At 40.0% G+C, this 18,596-nt stretch overlaps 2 protein-coding genes across 2 annotated transcripts in view; one reads left to right on the top strand and one right to left on the bottom strand.

Moving 5' to 3' along the window:
- The window catches only part of apc2 (APC regulator of WNT signaling pathway 2), a 48,297-nt gene that overhangs the window by 18,897 nt on the left and 10,804 nt on the right, over positions 1–18,596 (top strand). The window contains exons 5-13 of the mRNA XM_042416051.1: positions 240–606; positions 1,744–1,852; positions 2,207–2,320; positions 2,501–2,575; positions 12,991–13,089; positions 14,789–15,185; positions 16,043–16,141; positions 16,224–16,363; positions 17,892–18,086. Coding sequence (XP_042271985.1) covers positions 240–606; positions 1,744–1,852; positions 2,207–2,320; positions 2,501–2,575; positions 12,991–13,089; positions 14,789–15,185; positions 16,043–16,141; positions 16,224–16,363; positions 17,892–18,086 — 1,595 coding nt within the window. The remainder of the gene's footprint in view (positions 1–239; positions 607–1,743; positions 1,853–2,206; positions 2,321–2,500; positions 2,576–12,990; positions 13,090–14,788; positions 15,186–16,042; positions 16,142–16,223; positions 16,364–17,891; positions 18,087–18,596) is intronic.
- On the bottom strand, positions 2,743–6,603 carry LOC121900093 (myb-like protein X). Its single transcript, XM_042416053.1, has 4 exons — positions 5,594–6,603; positions 4,625–4,781; positions 4,459–4,496; positions 2,743–4,073 (listed from the first exon to the last, which is right to left on the bottom strand). Exons 1-4 carry the CDS (start codon positions 6,483–6,485, stop codon positions 3,514–3,516), a joined length of 1,647 nt encoding a protein of 548 aa, XP_042271987.1. The 5' UTR covers positions 6,486–6,603; the 3' UTR covers positions 2,743–3,513.

The raw sequence follows: 18,596 nt of genomic DNA, 5'->3' as shown, positions 1-18,596 counted from the left end.
TATTATATCAATATATTGTTAAATATAGAGATCTTTGAAATCAAATGAATATCTTCAAGTGTCGTCTGTATTGTGGTTTTTGTTCCTAATTCTTTTTCTTTTGATTTTGATTTTAAGAGCATTTTTCTGTTTGTTTTTCAGTAGCTGCTCATGTTATTCTTGTTTGCTTCATGTTTATTGATTAAATTGTTTTGTATTGGGTAGAACTCTATTACTATATGAATCTTTTCCTTCCTCAGAGCTCCACATGGACCTCACCAACTACTACGAGCTCAAACACCAACCTCACAACCTGCGGCTGCTGCCGGACAGTCTTGGAGGGGCGGGGCTAACAGGGCTGGGAGGGGCGGGGCCAGGGGCGGAGCTAGATGACCGTCTGGCTCTGCCTCCGTCCTCCTGCTCCTCGTCCTCCTCGGTGGCGGCGGTGGGCCGGGCAAGGAGTCCGCTCAGAGCTGCGTCCCGTCAGAGCACATCGTCCGGAGGGGAGGCCGCCGCCATCATGCTGCCGCATCACTTCCTGGACGGAGCCCCGCCCAAAACTGCTGTGATTAGTGGGGCAGATGGACGACTGAGCGACCATCATCTGGAGGAGCTGTACAAGGAGAGGTGAGCGTTTCCAGTAACACACTGCTTCACAAACCATCATAAACTCATAACATTATATTTTAATCTTATCCAGTTATTGAGACATCAGGAGGAAATAACATGTTCATGGGAGATGAAAAGCAGGTGACGTGATATAATAAAACAAAGGGGTGGGAGGCTCCTAATTCTTGTGTTCAACATAAACTTAATGTTCAACAATATTTACATATTCAGGGATTTTTACATGAAGGAGAAGAAGGAGAAACTGGTTAACAAACACAAGTTATGTTGACTTATGTTATTGACTCCTTGTGAATCCATTTCCTTCCTTATGAAACATTTGCAAAGTCGATTTTAATATTTTCAATCCTGCATTGTTTACATGCATCTTAACTAACCTGCATTCTTCTTCTTCTTCTTCCTCTCCTTTGCTGGCACATTGTTGTGTTTCTTGGCGTTTTTTTAAGCCACTTGTAGCCCAGCAGAGCAGTATGAAGCCATTGGCAGGAATGTGTATGAGACAAAGAAAACTGGGATCCTCTCGTTCTAGAAACTCTACAGGCCACCTTTAACTGAACTTTCTCTTTTGGAAAGCTCTAATAAGACACAAATTATTATTCCGAGCAGAGTGTTTTATAGGTCTTTAAACATGTCTGGAGGGGATCTTTTACAAAAAGGGGAAACGTTTAAATGCAGCCAGTTCTTTAAAAGGTCAAATTCAAGTTAAATAGACAAACCGAAACTCTGTGTTCATTAATAAAAGCCCAATTTCTTCGTTTAGATTCTAATAATCTGTTTTTAGTTATATACTATATGCTTATATTTAATGCACTGTCCTTCTGGCTCTTGTAGATTTGCAGTAAAAGTGATGTTTTTAAATCCAGCAGAATACAGAATCAACGTCTGGTAACGCGTCTCCTGTTATTGCACGATCTTTTCTCAAATGTATAAGCAGTGAGGAGACACTCCGCGTCTGTTTGATAAATATAACGTTTGTTTGGAAAAGAACGTGTCACATCTGATCCTGAACAAGCCGTCTGACCCTCCTGGGCCTCCGAGGGACTGTCAGTCTGATTAAGCTGCAGCTAATGTCGGTGTTACCTGTAATAACGGCGGTGAAACAGGCAGCTGATACAGTCTGTGTGTTTCTGTCTGCAGGAACCTCCTGCTGGGGGAGATCGACCGGGAGGAGAGGGAGCGCTGCTGGTATTTCAGCCAGCTGGAGGCGCTGTCGCAGAGACTCGCTCAGCTGCCACGCATCGACACGGTGAGCACACACACACACACACACACACACACATGCGCGATTATATACGCAACAGAAATTCCACTTTTTCCCTTCTGTTCTGTTCTTCTGTTGATGTCTGGAGGCAATAAAGAGTCCAAATTACATCAGTGCTTAAGATAACGTCGGTTAGAGCTGTTGCCCTCAGTCTCTCTCAGCACGTCTTCCTATTTTATCTGAAAAATATCAGAAAACATGAAAAATGCTGCTGACCAACAATCCAAAACCCAAAGATATTCAGTAGTGATTTCAATCTCTGTTACTTGATCATCATTTCAGCTCACAGTAAAAGTGACGACAGACAGTCAGTCTGACTTCAGCGTGTTTGTGTCATAGTTTTCTCTGCAGATGGATCTGATCCGTCAGCAGCTGGAGTTTGAGGCCCAGCAGGTCCGATCGGTGATGGAGGAACGCTTCGGCACCAGCGACGAGATGGTTCAGAGGACGCAGGTGAGACTGAGCCTGGCCTCTGATTGGCTGCTCATTTCTCAGCATCAGCCGTGGCGGATAGTTTCATGACACTATTGTTGATGATGAGATTCAACACAGACAGCTGCTGGTGTAAACAGAGCACATCTGGACGAGTCTGAACTCTTTGTGTGTGTGTGTGTGTGTGTGTGTGTGTTGCAGATGCGTGTTGCTCGTCTGGAACAGCTGGAGAAGGAGCTGCAGGAGTCCCGAGGGAGTCAGGAGAGTCAGCTACAGGTCAGACATACACACATATACATACTAATGCACACACACACACATACACACACAAATGTACACAAACAGATGCATCACATAAACTGAAATCCACACACACAACTTCACAGAGATAACAGCTGACAGACTGATTCTAATACAGTTTTTATTACTTTCTTAAACCGGTTTCCATCCAGGAACATGAATTAAAAAGACTGTAGACTGTTCACAGCACATTAAGCTTTGTTTTCAACTGAATTTGTGTCGTTTACAACATCTCTTAACACTCTAACGTGTAGAAATTGTTCGTAGAAACACTTCTAGCTTCTCAGATCAGTCGTTATTGGGAAACAAGGCCCAGGTCTTTATTTGGGACAGGTTTATATTAGAGAACAGGCCTTTACTTCTAACTTCTCCAGATAATACAAACTATTCCTCCATGTTCCAAGATCTCAAGTTACAAATCCAAGATCTGTAATACTGTGTTCGGACTCGTAAAAAGTCCACATCAGCTCCTCTGCGAGCCTCATCACCCATAAAATCCTTCTTTGAGACGTTTCACAGCTCTCTCATTCATCTGAATGGGGGCAGCAGCAGAGGTGCCACCACAGAGGGTTCAGCAAAAAAAATGCAGCATTGGTCCAGCAAAATGTTGAACTGAGCTCAACTTTTGCCACAATGCAACCCGATGTCATCTGGCAAGAAGCTGCGTTGGCCAATCACATACATGTGAGCACACATTCCTGGTGGATGACTTTGTAACATGAATGCCGTGTTTGACTGTTTGCTTCAAGATTAACTTTCCAGAGTTGTAAAATCCTGTGACGCCTGATAAACCATCTGTAGCTCCAACCTGACTTCCTGCAGGCACCCACAGCTGCAGCCTCTGTACTGTATTAATGCAGGGTTGTTTTCAGTCTGAACGCTGCCTTACCCTTCACTCCACCTGCAGTCAGTCTTCACTGCAGCAGGCGTTCCCAGTCTAACTCCACCTGACACAGCGACACTGAGCCGTTGTACGCCCACACCCAGAAGCCCGGGTATAGCGGCTCTGTGAAGGTGGAGGTAAAGGTGTGAAGGTGGATCATGGCGTCCCGAGAGACGCAGTAGAAGGACAGAGACCCGGCGCCCCAGTCCAGGTAAACCCCGACTCTGTGAGTGAAGGGTTCGGGTGAGCAGGACCTGAGCCTCTTGTTGTTGTAGCTCGGCGTGTAGCTTCCCTCCGAGCACTCCAGACTCCAGGAGAGGTCATTGCATCCCAGCAGGCAGCTCGCCGCGTCTCCGTCTCTGTAGATGCTGTTGTAGGTGACGCCGATGTCAGCGCCGCCGCTCCACACTACCTCCCAGTACGCTGAGTCCAGCAGCCCCTCCCTGCACAGCAGCTGAGGGCAGCTCTTGAACCGGTCCGGGTGGTCCGAGGGCCGGTGGTCCGACCACACGCGAGTCGCCTTCCTGTTGCCATCACTCAAACGTAGCTCTGAGTTGGCGGTGTTGGGGTCAAAGGTCAGATAACAGGCATCTGAGAGAAAGAATGAAATGTTAAACACGAGCAGAGCAGAGATGAGATGACTCATCGGGAAGTGGTTCTGAGACGTCAAAGACACAATTTCCACCAAAATACAAACAACTTTCTTTACGCTGGACAAACTTTAGTGTACCAGGATTAGAAATTAACTTTAAATTGAACTTGTGATCTTGTGATAATCTGTCTATGATCCATATTACTAACCAAAGTCCCTCTTGTAACATTTATCCCCAAAACCATCTGAACATGAGAGTATCAGTAAAAGTTGTAACTCTATGCAGATGATACTGTAAACAGTATTAAAGAAGCTCAAACTCAGAGGGATTAAATGTAGGAGAAAATATTTAAGCAGAAAGAAATCAAATCTATGTGAGCTCACAGTCTTTCAGCAGCCACAGGTCTCCATCTGGCTGATCACTGCAAGACAAAAACATCACACAGTTCAATTATAATCATCACACGTAACATTTCACTTTCATAAGGTTTTATCAGATCTGTCTGCAGCGACGCTGTAGTTTAAACTTAATTCCTGTGGTTCGACACACCTCCTGTCGACTTTGTTAGTGTCTCTCAGACAGAAGAGACTGATCCCAGAGGACGGAGAAGATTTGTCTTCTTCTTTCTCTTTGTCCATCTTCTCGTCTTCTCCTGACATCTGAGAGGAGTCGTCACTCCTGTCTTCAGTCCAACATTTCTGCTCAGCTGTAGAGAAACTGGGTTAATATAAAAATATAACACATATAACACAAAGCGTCTGCAGCTTTTCAGCCTTCTTTAGCTCCTAGTTTTGCAGTTTTGTCCGGTTCAAACCCGCTGTACTCTACTGTACTGTACTCTAGAGATTCGCTAGTGAAGAAAGTGGAACATGGAGCAGCTAAAGAGCCAGATACGTTTCTCAGGAGTTGGTGGAGACCAAACCAGAGCTAAAAGGAGAGTGAATGTTGGACTTACATTCAAACATGACCCCAATGGGATGATCATGTTGCTCTGTGTCTGCTGTTTGCTAACATTTTAGCCACAACTCCTTCATAAGATAATAATATGTCAGTTGTTGTGTTTTAAGTTTGTTATGCTGCCACCAAGTATAAATAATAAAAAATAATTAATCTAGCTTTAACCAAAAGTAGAACCCAGAGGAACCCGACAAGTAATCATTGGCAGCTGTTTGCTAACATGTTAATCACCAGGAAAGAGAAAGAGTTCTATATGTGCTCTCTCTTAATCACAAACTGATGTTTATATATTATATTTATGTTTATTTGCAGATTAAACAAAGATACAACATGCTAATTAGTGAGTTTCAGAGGTGTTGATGGGTCTATATGTGAACTTTGGACAGAGGCTAGCTGTTTCCTCCTGCTTCCAGTCTTTATGCTAAGCTAAGCTAACCATGAGATTGATCCATGTTTCACTCTCAGAGAGGAAGAGAAAGAAGATTACCAATCAGAACTATTTTGATTTAGCAAGATTTTAATATCATTTAGTGGGCTTTAATATAAAAATAACAGTCTTACCTGTTAATATCTCTTCACTTTTCTGTGTTTCAGAGAAGCTCTCAGTTTCGTCCTCAGAGATGTTTACATCCAGCTCACTCTCCTCCAGCTGATTCCGTCCGTCTCGCTTGTTGTTGTTCATTTTCTTGGCGTCAACTGTCTCTGCATTCGGCTCTGAGAGATTTCCCCTAAAACCACTGTCCATTTGTTCCTCGCTCTTTTCTGAAACCATCTTTTTATCCTCTTGGACGTTCTCTGGTCTTCGGACAGTCTTAAAAACTTTGCTCTGATCTTTTCTGAACAGATTCGTAAAGGGTTTGTCTGAGCATTCACTTCTTTCAGCTATCGAGTCTTTTATCTTGACGGCGTTTGAGGAGTCATCGTCCTTTTTGTCTCTCTCCTTTGAAAGGCCGATTCTGAAGATGCTGGAGATGTCGTCTCTAAAGTGACTGAAGTCCTCTTTGAGAAGACTCAGCGGGTTGATCAACTGACTGGTTTTAGCATCTGCAGACTTCATGTCTTTGTCCTTGTTGAAGACGCTGGTCACGTCTTCTTTAAACTGACTTAAGTCCTCTTTCAGAAGATGCAGTGTGCTAGCAGCAGGTTTATTTTCTCTTTGACTTGATGGCCGGTCCTCATGCGTTGTCTTTGTGTCTTTGTCCTTAAACACGTTCAACAACTCTTCTTTAAAGTGGTTTAAATCCTCTTTGAAAAGAGTCAGCGGACTGATTGTTCTCCTCTGCTTCTGATTTACGTTAAGAAGATCTTTCGACTTCACATCTTCATCTTTCGGATCTTTTGGGTCGAATTCGTTGGTCGAGCTGTTCTCATATATTTCAGACTCTTTCTGCTCATCTTCCCGTGAAGGTTCTGTCAGTGATCCGTCGGTCAGGTCGTCCTCAGCAAAACTCATTTTGAGACTCACAAGTTTTGTTGTTTATCTTTGAAATTCTTGCTTTCTTCACTTCATGTTCGCCGTGGTCTTACAGGTTAGTGTAGGTGCTGTAAATCCTTTTTGCTTTTTAATTCAGTGTTGGAGACCTGCAGGAAACACACATTTAAACAGTGTTATACTGGTGAACTGGTATTTTCCTGCAGCACACAATCCAGTAATGAATAATCATATTTTTAAAAATCTTAATTTATTACCAGTATTGTATGAATGTCTCAATATGAAGATCAAACAGGAAACTATGTCGTTCTCAAAATGTCAGTAGTTATTTTGATTGTAAAACGGTCAAATTTAACTTATTCAAACTTTAAAAATAGTACCCAATATCCAAATAATATTCCACTAGGTGTGTTGGCAAAAAGAATAAAAACAAGGACATTCAGTTACCCACACACGGGTTACAATATTAATTAGAGCTGCAACCATTAGTCCATTAATTGATTAGTCGATCGACAGAAAATAAACTGCTTAAATAAATTGCTAAAATTAACTATGTTCATAATGGATTAATCATTTTGGCTTATTTTGAAAGAAAAAACAAACAAAAATTCTCTGATTCAAGTTTCTAAAATGTGAATATTTTCTGATTTCTTTAGTCTCGATGACAGTAAACTGAAGATCTTTGTTTGGATAAAACAAGACATTTGAAGATGTCATCTTGAGCTTTTGGAAACATTTTTCATCATTTTCTGACATTTCATAGCCCAACTACTTGAATTAATCGAGAAAATAATAGATAGATTAACTGATACTGAAAATAATCGTTAGTTGCAACACGAATATTAATATCAGAGAGTCAAAATTCTTTTTTCAGTCTAGTAAATATGAATAATAAAGCCAAAGTGCTGAGTCACGTCTTAAAACTGCTGATTTAATCTGACAAACAATCCAAAACCTCAAAGAGATTTAAACAATTTACTAATAATAAAACCTTCAAACCTGGAACCATAAAACATTTAATTAATGATTAATACACTTGGTTGTTCTTGGTCTTTCAATCAACAAATTGGCAAATCTCTTCAGGTCTAATAGTGATCTGTATGTGAGTGTCTGCTGTTTGTTCTGTTAATCTGGTTTCAGATGTTCACACACAGCAGTCAGATACTTACAGTGACGGCCGCCTCGGTCCGCTCGTTAAAACACACGACGAGAAAACAACGATCAGTCCTCCGTCAGACAGATCAGTGTCCTCTCTGTGATCTCTGAGCGTTTGAAAGGAAGCTCGACATTCTTTCATTCATCTGGTTCATCGCTTCTGGTTCAACCAGTTTGACTCCATATTTGACTCTTGAGTGCAGAGCAGCTGATTGGTTGATGAGTGCAGCAGTCTGGTTGAGATTCGCTGGGTGTCTCTGAGTGTCTTTTAGGAGTTAGTTCTGGTTTAAAGTTTGGAGCAGGGTTGTACTGAAACCGCTCATTTTCCTGCCTTGTCCTACAAAAAGTGAAAGTTTTGTTTCAGCAAAAACATCATACAGGAATTTAATTTAATGAACTAAACTTTTGTCATTAATAATGAGCAAATAAACAGTTGGTTTATAACTCACTATAATGCAGCTGTAAGCAGATATAAGTGTTTATTAATGTATTAGTCAACAACTATAACTCCTCCTGTGGACACCCAGAAGTGTTTGCTGCTGTATAAACAGATAATGAGTGATAATATAATACAACACAGCTTTAATAATATAAAATATGTCGTCATAGGAGAAGTTAGAATACAAACCGAACATCAATAAACACTTAAAATATCTTTATATCTGCTTATATCTGCTATATTATAGTGTGTTATAGACATTTATTAACTCTTTATGTACTGATTATTAATGATAAATAGGGGGATTTAAAGTAAAGTGTTACCTTATATTGTAATAAATACATTTAAAGTTACTACAAGGAACTTTTAACTGGTTATGAAACAGTCTCATGATGCCTCTGATGCCTACAAACGAGATGTCAACTAGAGGATTGTATATTTCTATATATTTATTCTCATTATTATATTATTATCCTGTGTTTATATTACATGTAGCATTGTAGCATGAGGAAGGACAGAGACGTTACTGGGACAGGGACGTCTCTGTCCAGGATTTCTTTTCATTTGATAACGTTAACAGTAAAGTTAGACTTGTTTTTTAAAAAAAAGAGAAGAAAAAGATTTTAAACAGATTTGGATCATCAGGTTCTGATGATCCAGAAACTCTTTATGTTAAACCTGCAGTCCTCCTCCTCCACATCCTCTTCCTCTTCCTCTTCCTCCTCCTCCTCCTCCTCTACTCTCTCTCCGTCTCTCTCTCTCTCGGCTCGTTGCTATGCAGAGGCACCAGGCTTTCTCCCCGCCGCTGAGCTGTGCTGTGATTGGCTGTTGCCAGGCTGCAGAGCTGGCACGGAGCGAGCGAGTCTGAGATAAAGAGCGAGGCGGTTCGTCCTTTCTCCGCTCTGATTCCCTCTGAGAATAACAACGAGATGAAATCATCACTGTCAGAGAGGAGAGGAAGGCTTAAAGGCTCAGTTCACCTAAATTATCAGAAACATATTCCCTCATTTCCCTCTCATCCAATCAGATTTATAGATCTCTGCACCTCAGCACAATGGAGGTGACATTATATATTTGGTATATTTCATGTAGTAAACTGACCTGACAATACTGGTACAAGCTGAAACGCATATCTTTCAGTTTTAGTAGTTTTGAAAGATCATTCTGGTGATTTTCTATATTTTTCTTCATGTTTGGATCCAAACCAACAATAAACTGATCTACTAACAAGTATTGTGTGTGTATCAAAGCTGATATATCTGATTCCTCCGTTGTTGTCCAGAAACTTAACTTAACTTATGAAGAGTTTGGTCACGTTAGTTTGTTTAGAAACGGTTCCAAAGACTAATAACAGCATCATGTTTTCAGTCTCTGGAGAGTAGTTCTGTGTAAGGCAGACGCTACTGAGCATGTGCAGGAATGCAGCTTGTTCTGCTGCATATCACAACCTCTTGAATTTGTGCTACACTATAAAATATAATATAAAGAACTTCAGTAAAAAGTCCAGAGGTTGTGATCTGTAGCACAACTACCTAGTGAAGCTGTAAACAGAAGTGCTTTCTCACACATGCTCAGTGGCGTCTGCCTTACACAGAACTGCTCTCTGAAGAATGAAAACGTGATGCTGTTATTAACGTTGACTTTGTAAACACTCCAAACCAAGTTTGATCTCATGATCAGCTGCTGCGACCGGCTTCAATTAGCAGAAACTCAGGACAGTTTGATCTCAGCGTCTGCACCCGGAGTCGTGTGGTGGCACCACATCAGTCAAGTCTTTTCAAGTCTGTCTTAATACATTACTGATGTGTTCATCTGTGTGTGGAAATAGGTCGTGGTCACTGTAACAGTTCCTGCTCTCCATACTGACTCTGAAGATATTCTCTCTGAACAAGTCTACATGGTAAGAGGTATCTATCGGTACGGTTCAGTTCTCTCTTCTACAGTTTGGATCAACATGAAACTCGCCTGGTTGAATCATCAGAACAAAAGATGAACTGTGTTAGAAAATATCTGGTTCTTTAGTAAAAAGTCAAAGCTGCAAGTCTGTGGACATAAAGATTTCAGGGTAGAAGTGAACTACGACTCCCAAACTGCAGATTAAATCAGTTCACTTTTCATTTCTGGGTCACTTTGAGTGAATTCAGAGTTTCTGAACCCGAAACTGTCCTTTAAGTAACCTGGTTTACTGGATGTGGAGCTTTGGCTGCCTGTGTTATGTAGACTGCAGCTGAAAATGTCCTGAGGGTGGCGCTACAGGAAAGGTCAGGAGGACATTTCAATCATTTCTGCTCTGGGCAGCATGAACATCCAGTAAATCTCAGTCATAGTCGGACGTCCTCTGTTCTTACTGACGGATGAATCCTGACAGTCAGAGGCAGATAAACTGAATTCATCCTCCGCTGCGTCTCCTCTCGCTGTCGTCCATTTTGTCGTCATGTCATGCAGCTCGTTGTGTTTAATGGAGGTTTTGGATCAGAGCCACAGACGGCGAGGATTCAGTCTGTCGAACACACAAGAAGAAGAGAAATGTTCAGGTTTCCTTTTGTTAACAAGAAGAAGAAGAAGAAAAAAAACAACTTCAGATCAGCCTGTCTGCAGCACACACACACACACACACACACACACACACACACACACACACACACACACACACTGTCTTTGTCTGCAGACAGTCTTTGGCGCACTCACACACACATCACACCCCGGGGCGTTGCCATGGTGACGGGATGGAGAAAAGGGGGGATGAAAGCTTTGATACACGACTCTCTGAGGATTTTAGTCTGTGAATCTAAATGGAGCTGAGTGTGCGTGTGTGCGTGTGTGTGTGCGTGTGCGTGTGTGCGTGTGTGTGTGTGCGTGTGTGTGTGCGTGTGTGTGTGTGTGTGTGTGTGTGAGGATTAGCAGGCCGGCAGTGAAAAGAACGCTGTGCAGCTAATTCTAGAGGAAATCTTTAGGTTTTACAGGAACTTGAACGTTTCCAGCGGCTGAATTCGATAGAGATGAATCTGCGGTTTGATTATTTCACTCAGTGGAAACAAAAACTTTAGTTTTAGTTTATTTACTTGCAATGATGTTTTAAAAAACACGCAAAAAATACTGTAAGTTTTACAAAAGGGTTTCTGCCAGTGGCTTACAAAGACATTTCACCAAAATAGATCAATAAAATAAATATGAAACACATTAACACAACCTACAGAAGAAAATAGAACAAATAACAGCAAATAATTAATGAATAGTAAATTAGTTAGACTAATTAGTCTTTTTTCACAAATCATTCAGCACTAAATCCAGTGCTTCATCTCATCACAGAATAATTTAAGTGGAAATAAAAAAAATAATAAAAAACAAAGATATTTATCACCCTGTATGTTGATGTCTGTCTGTGTTCTCTGTAAGAAGCAGATTGATAAATTCTGCAGCCGTTGGTCTGAAACAAAACACACAAAAAGCAAAAGTAGGTCAGGTGTTGTTTTCACTTCGCTGGAATTTAACCCAAAAAACAGCTTCAGCTGCTGCTCTGAACGTGCACGTTTTAACACACTGGATGGAAAAAAACAACATATACATAGACACACACACACACACACACATATATAATACACCACGAAGAAATACAGAATATTAACCGGTAAAACAGCTGGGAAGCAGCAGCTTTAAGTTAAAATGATTATTTAAAAATAACATCTAACAGTGATGCATTAAACAGCCACAAAAACTCACTGGAAGGCTGAAAAAAGTCGCAGCACCTCCTCTGTATTTAAATTAATTAATGTAGTTAATTAATTACGTAATTTTATATTTTATTTACAGACATTTCTCCTAAAAATACACAAAAACACATCATCAATCAAACATAATACATCACATTTTAATTTGTTTAACATTTTAATGTAACATCATAACATTATTTATCATAAAGTATCAGGTCTTTATCAAGGAAATTAAAGGTGATTTTAAAAGTAGTGCTTTATTATTTTTGTATATTACCATGATTATCGAAAGCCTGATAACCAATGAAATCATAATTTGTTATTTGGAGTTGAAGAATTTCTGACTGTACAATCAAATATGACACAAAAATGTAGTTTCATGCGTTCTGTCAATTCCTACATAATTGTAAATAAAAGACAATATAGTAGATTATCTGTAAAAAATCAATCAAGAAACAGTTTACAGATAAATGCCATAGATACTATTAATAATGATAATTATATATATATATATATATATATATATATATATATATATATATATATATATATATATATATATATAGCACTTTTTAAGCACAAAGTTCTTTCCAGATTAAAAATGATTTTCAGAATAAAAAAATAAAAACATTATAAACTCATGTAAGCCCCCTGTATGACAGACAGTATATCAAGCAGCACTGATACATAAAACAGATGAAAGTGCAAGTTACAAGAAATAATTTCATATATAAACCAGTAAAAATTCAAATAAAAGGAAAAAGCTCCTGTATGAAATGTAAGTATATATATATATATATATATATGTAGTGTATATAAAAATACTAAAATGACGACACGAGATAAAAGCACAATTAAAACTGCAATGACAATAAAATGAAATAAAACACTATATGCCATCAAATATAATAATATAAAAGGGAAATATAAAAGTGATGAAAAAAAGTAGCGTAAAAAGTAAATATTTAAGCTCACAAAACATCATATCCCCTAATCATTGGTCTAATATAACATAACAGTAATATCTAAAGTTCATGACACAGTATATTCTACTATGTATACTCAGATACTCAGATATTCTGTTCAGTTCGTCTCCGCTTGAACTGAAGCAGTCCGACGTCCTCACATCCGACCTCACTTTAACCCCGACATCAACAATCAAACACAAACACAAACATCATCCGGAGCCTCATGTCTTCCTCCTCTGTGTGTCTCTGTGCAGCTGTCCGGTGCAGAGAAGCCTCCTGCTGGAGAACCGGAGAACAACACGTCATCAGCTGCAGCTGCAGGAACAGAAGCTGCTGCAGACGGAGGCAGCAAGGTACCGAAATCAATTCATATGAAACATATTCACATTTATGTTACCTTTATTTTACCTGAAAAAGAACCAACTTACCAACATTATCAAACTCTTTGACACATTTTCTCTTTCACAAAATGTTCGTAAACAAGCGTCAATGAAAGTTAAAAATTAAGTTGCAGTTGGAAATAAAGAAACTGGAGAAGGATATAAATACAGTGGAAATCACTTAGTGATCACGTCTGTCCAGGTCAAACATCACTATAATATAACGAATAATAATAATGATAATAGAGGTACTGAATTTTATTGACTGTTTCATAATACAGTGCAGCTGTTTCAAACGCATTGTGAGCATTTTTGAGGCAGCAGGTTCTGACTTTTGCCGGCGACAAGTTCCTTCTTTTCCCGGCAGCAGAACAAGCGAAGAGAGCGGTGAATGTTGCTCACTATAAGCAGTTAATACTGTACACATTTAAACACAGCAGAGGGACATGGTTTGGCCTTTATTTAATTTTCTTTTTGTCAAAATAAACAAATGACAAAATGAGTGAATGAATAAATAAATAACCTTTTAAATAAAAGGGTCCAGTCCAGTACTAGAGTGACCACGAACAAAATGGGGATTTACTGAAGTATTTTTGTAAAAGTCCCTCACAGTTCTTCTATTTTATGTTTCCTGAACACGGAGAAGTGATGCGAGTGTGAAAAGACACTTGATGGAACCGTCTTTTGAGAGTCTGTTTCCGTCTGTCGGACATTCTTTGACACGCAGCTGAATTAAGTTAAGTTACCTTTAACCTGCCACGGAGCAGCTAGTTCTGCTGACTAAGTCACCATGGTTACCATGGTTACTGAGCTGGGACTCATATAAGCCGCAGTGATGGAACGGAGCTCTCACTTAAATTAGCGATGCTTATTGAAATAAGCCAGACTATCCCGTTAGCAGCTTGATGGAACCCCCCCCCCCTCCCCCAGGAAAACCTCATTGAGGTTAAGAATTTCTTTTGCAAGTTTCAGACAAACAACATAAAAACACACAAACCTGTCACAACCTGCCAAAACATGTGTTTGTTCCAGCATCTCAAATATGATAATTTAATGCTTTTCTTTGTCATACATGATAATAAACTGAATATTTTTGGTTTTGGACTGTTGTTTGGAGAAAACAAGACATTTAAAGACCCTGGATTATAAAGGGCATTTTTTTTTTACTATTTTCTGACATTTTACAGATAAAATCAATCATGAAAATAATCGTTAGTTGCTGTTTTAATTACAGTTATAATCAGTTTTTGTTTATTTTCCTTCATTGTTTTATTACATCAACTTTTGTTTGTTTGTTTGTTTTTGTTTTAAATACATGCACATATAAGAAAAAATCTTTTTAAAGTAATAACATAACTTTTACCCCAAATAAATGAGTTTGAGAAAATAACCTGTATTTTATAAAACTACAATTTCCACAATGAAGTTTCAAGTTTCTGCAAGTTGATTTTCGTAGAAATTAACTGTAACCATCAGCTTCCTGTTAATCTAAAAACCAATGACTGATTTGAAAAATGATGAGCAGTGATGTAAATGTAAACTGGGGGCTTAAATGTGAAACTGGTAGAATAGTCCTTAAATACTGTTTCTCCAGTAGTACTACAAATGATAATAATGTAATGATGGCTGTAAACCGGTGAATGAGAAAGGTTGTTGACATTTGACCCCTCAGGTGGAGATGGTGTTCTGGCTGCTCTCCATGCTGGCTAACAGAGATAAGGAGGAGATGTCCAGGACTCTGCTGGCCCTGTCCAGCTCCCAGGACAGCTGCATCGCCATGAGAAAGTCCGGCTGTGTCCCCCTGCTGGTCCAGATCCTGCATGAAGCTCCTGGTGGGACTGGAGAGACAGCGGCAGGCGGCACAACGGCAAGCTGCAGTCGTGAGGCAAAGTCCAGGGCGAGCGCCGCCCTGCACAACATCATCTACTCCCAGCAAGATGAGGGCCAGGCCCGCCGGGAGATGAGGGTGCTGCACATGCTGGAGCAGATCCGCACCTACTGCGACAGCGGCTGGGACTGGATCGAGAGCCACACCGAGACGCCGTCACCCGGAGGAACCAAAACCACTGGTGAGTCAAGTTCCCTCTAAACCCAGAGAGCCCAAACCCAACGGTTAGTCAAGTTCCCTCTAAACCTAAACCTCCCTCTAAACTGTAAAGAACCAAAACCGCTGTTTACTACTACAAACATCTGAACTACATCTGAACTCAAAAGAGCCAAAATTACTTGTGAATGAAGTAATCTCAGAACCCAGAGAACCCAAAACTTCAAGTGAGTAAAGTTCCTTCTAAGCCCAGAGAACCAAAAACAAGGGGTCAATTCCTATCAACCTAAACTTCCCTCTAAACTCAGAGAACCCAAATGCAACAGTGAGTCAAGGTACCCTGAACCTGAAGGAGCCAAAACTACTTGTGAGTGAAGTTCCCTGCAAACCCCAGAGAACCAAAACAAACAAGACGTCAAGTTCCCTATAGACCTAAACTTCCCTCTTAACTCAGAGAACCGATAGGGAGTCAAGTTCCCTCTGAATCCAGAGAACCCAAAGAACCCCAAACTACCAGTGAGTCAGGTTCCCCCTGAAGCTGAAGGAACCAAAACCACAGATTACTCACTGGTAGTTTTGGCTCCTTCAGGCTCAGATGCAGTTTGACTAAAGTTCCCTCTAAACCTAAAGGAACCAGAGAACCCAAAACCATTAATGATAGTTTCTCCACACCAGAAGGAACTAAAACCACCGCTGAGTAACGTTCCCTCTAAACCTGAGCAAACCAAAACCAGACGTTTACAAAACTGCAAACTTACAGAAGCAGATTTGTGAGACAAGACTTTCTGCAGTGACAGAAAACCACAAGTAAGACAACATAAACTAAAGAAATATTCAGTTTCCTCACCTCTATTTCCTTCTGTTCTTGTTTCTCCTCTGCAGACATTCCTGAGCCTGTCGACCCTCAGATCTGTCAGGCCATGTGCGCCATCATGAAGCTTTCCTTTGAAGAGGAGTACCGACGCGCCATGAACGAATTAGGTTTGTGAAACGCCAAAATGTGCCACTAAAACTTTAACATTTAATCAGGTTCAGCTGCTGAGAGTTTCATGTTGTCTTCTAGGCGGTCTGCAGGTGGTGGCAGATCTGATCCACCTGGACCAGGAAATGTACGGCATGCAGAACGACCCCATCAACATGGCGCTGCGCCGCTACGCAGGAATGGCTGTGACTAACCTCACCTTTGGAGACGTCGTCAACAAGGTACAGAGAGGCTTTTAAATGTAATGTAATTTTTCTCTCCGTGGCCTCATCCCATTCATGTGCGAGATTTGAAATTTAGGGGATAAGAATTAACCACAAAACCCTGTCAGAAACACGTTACTCTATTTAGCATTTATAATCAGTATATAAACATTTAATAAATTGTTTATAACACATTAATATAATTGTAAGTAGATAGAAGAAACCTGGATACTGTTATCATGATGGGAATATTAATAACCAGGTTTCTCCTGTTACATGTAAACACCATATCACAAATATGCAATGGTGGAAAGTAACTACTACTTTACTCAAGTACTGAACTTAAGTATAGTTTTGAGGTACTTGTACTTTACTTGAGTATTTCCATGTGATGCTACTTTCTACATTTCAGAGGGAAATATTGTACTTTCTACTCCACTACATTTATTTGACAGCTTTAGTTACTTTTCAGATGAAGATTTGACACAATGGATAATATAACAAGCTTTTAAAATACAACACATTGTTAAAGATGAAACCAGTGGTTTCCAACCTTTTTGGCTTTTGACGTCTTACAAAAAGCAGTGTGTAGTCGGGGTCACATTTCACATGTCTATGAGTTGTTAACAGCTCCACCAAATAGTGATTTTTCCCTCTAAACTTCTCACATGCTTTCATTTCAATAAATGTTCAAATGATCCAATATTTCAGCAAAAATCAAAGATTAGAGAAAAAGTCCAAAAACTGAAAACAGATTTGTGTATCAGAACTTTGTTTTTTCTTCTTTCCTCTCCCATTAATCATCTCACGACCCCTCAGATTTATCTGCTGACCCTTTGGAGGGGCCCCACCCCTAGGTTGGGAACCACTGGACTAAACTAGCTAACTGTATATAAAGTAGTGTAAACTAGCTCCACCTCCAGCAGCTACAACAGTAACATGCTGCTCTAACACTGATGCTTCACTATTAATAATCTAATGATGTCATATATAATAATATATCAGTCATAGGGACCAAACCACTACTTTTACTGCAATACTTTAACTACATCAAGCTCATAATACTTATGTACTTTTACTGCAATACTTTAACTACATCAAGCTCATAATACTTATGTACTTTTACTGCAATACTTTAACTACATCAAGCTCATAATACTTATGTACTTTTACTGCAATACTTTAACTACACCAAGCTCATAATACTTATGTACTTTTACTGTAGGAGGATTTTTCATGCAGGCCTTTTACTTGTATGGAGTATTTTTACATTGCTGTATTGGTACTTTTACTGTAGTAAAGGATCTGAGTACTTCTCCCACCACTGCTAATATGATCAAAACCAGGATACTGATGTGCATGTAAATGCATTCATTGAGTCATTGATATTTGATGCCTAATTAGCATTTTACAGTTTTATGTGAGAACCAACAACATTGATGTTAGCGTTACCATGTTGTCAGCCTTGGCATTAGTTCTGGCATATTTTGTGTTTGATTGACCAAATATGGTTTGTGTGTTTAACCTCCACCTCGTCCTCCTGAAGGCCACTCTGTGCTCGAAGAAGAGCTGCCTGCAGGCTTTGGTGGCCCAGCTGGGCTCAGACAGCGAGGAGCTGCACCAGGTGGTCTCCAGCATCTTGAGGAATCTGTCCTGGAGGGCCGACATCAGCAGCAAGAAAGTCCTCAGAGACATCGGCTGTGTGTCTGCACTGATGACCTGCGCCCTGCAGGCCACAAAGGTAACAAAAACAAACCAACCCACACAGAGTACATAGAATGATAACAGGGTAAAGAGCTGTATTTTGGTAAGAAAGAAAACAATATCTATTTTGGATCTTGTTGATGTTTTTCTTTATAGAAAATATATGAAATCCTAGTGGCCAGTTGCCTGAAGCATTTTAAGATTTCCTTTTAAGTGTGTATAATATATATTCCTATAACTCGACAGTCTGGTGTGTCAGTGTGTAGTGTGTAGTGGTTGTGGCTCGTAGTGATGAACCTACAGAGAATTATCAGAGACTCTGCAGCTCCTCTCGGCTGTATGGAGCTTTATAGTGAGTTTCAGCTCATCGTTTATCTGTCCGGCTGCAACTTTACTGTTCTGGTTCACTCTCAGTGCTCTCACAGCATTGTTTTCAGAGAAAAAGCTGTAAAATGCCACTGTACACTACCTGCTCAGCACCAAACGGCAAACAGACACAGTTAGCTGTAGACTAGCTGGTGGACATAGTGGAGCATTTAGCAGCTAA

The sequence above is a fragment of the Thunnus maccoyii genome, chromosome 7 (assembly GCF_910596095.1).
Source record: "Thunnus maccoyii chromosome 7, fThuMac1.1, whole genome shotgun sequence".
Lineage (NCBI taxonomy): Eukaryota > Metazoa > Chordata > Actinopteri > Scombriformes > Scombridae > Thunnus > Thunnus maccoyii.
The sequence above is the reverse complement of the archived record's forward strand: the minus strand, read 5'-3'. Positions and strand labels throughout refer to the sequence as shown.

What these genes read in the sequence shown, in the direction of transcription:
- LOC121900093 (XM_042416053.1), bottom strand. Translation starts at nt 6,485, where the DNA reads ATGAGTTTTGCTGAGGACGACCTGACCGACGGATCACTGACAGAACCT. An exon ending in AAGTGAAGAGATATTAACAG is followed by an intron (nt 4,782 to 5,593) that starts GTAAGACTGTTA and finishes GTTTCTCTACAG; the next exon opens with CTGAGCAGAAATGTTGGACT. An exon ending in CCTGTGGCTGCTGAAAGACT is followed by an intron (nt 4,074 to 4,458) that starts GTGAGCTCACAT and finishes TCTTTCTCTCAG; the next exon opens with ATGCCTGTTATCTGACCTTT.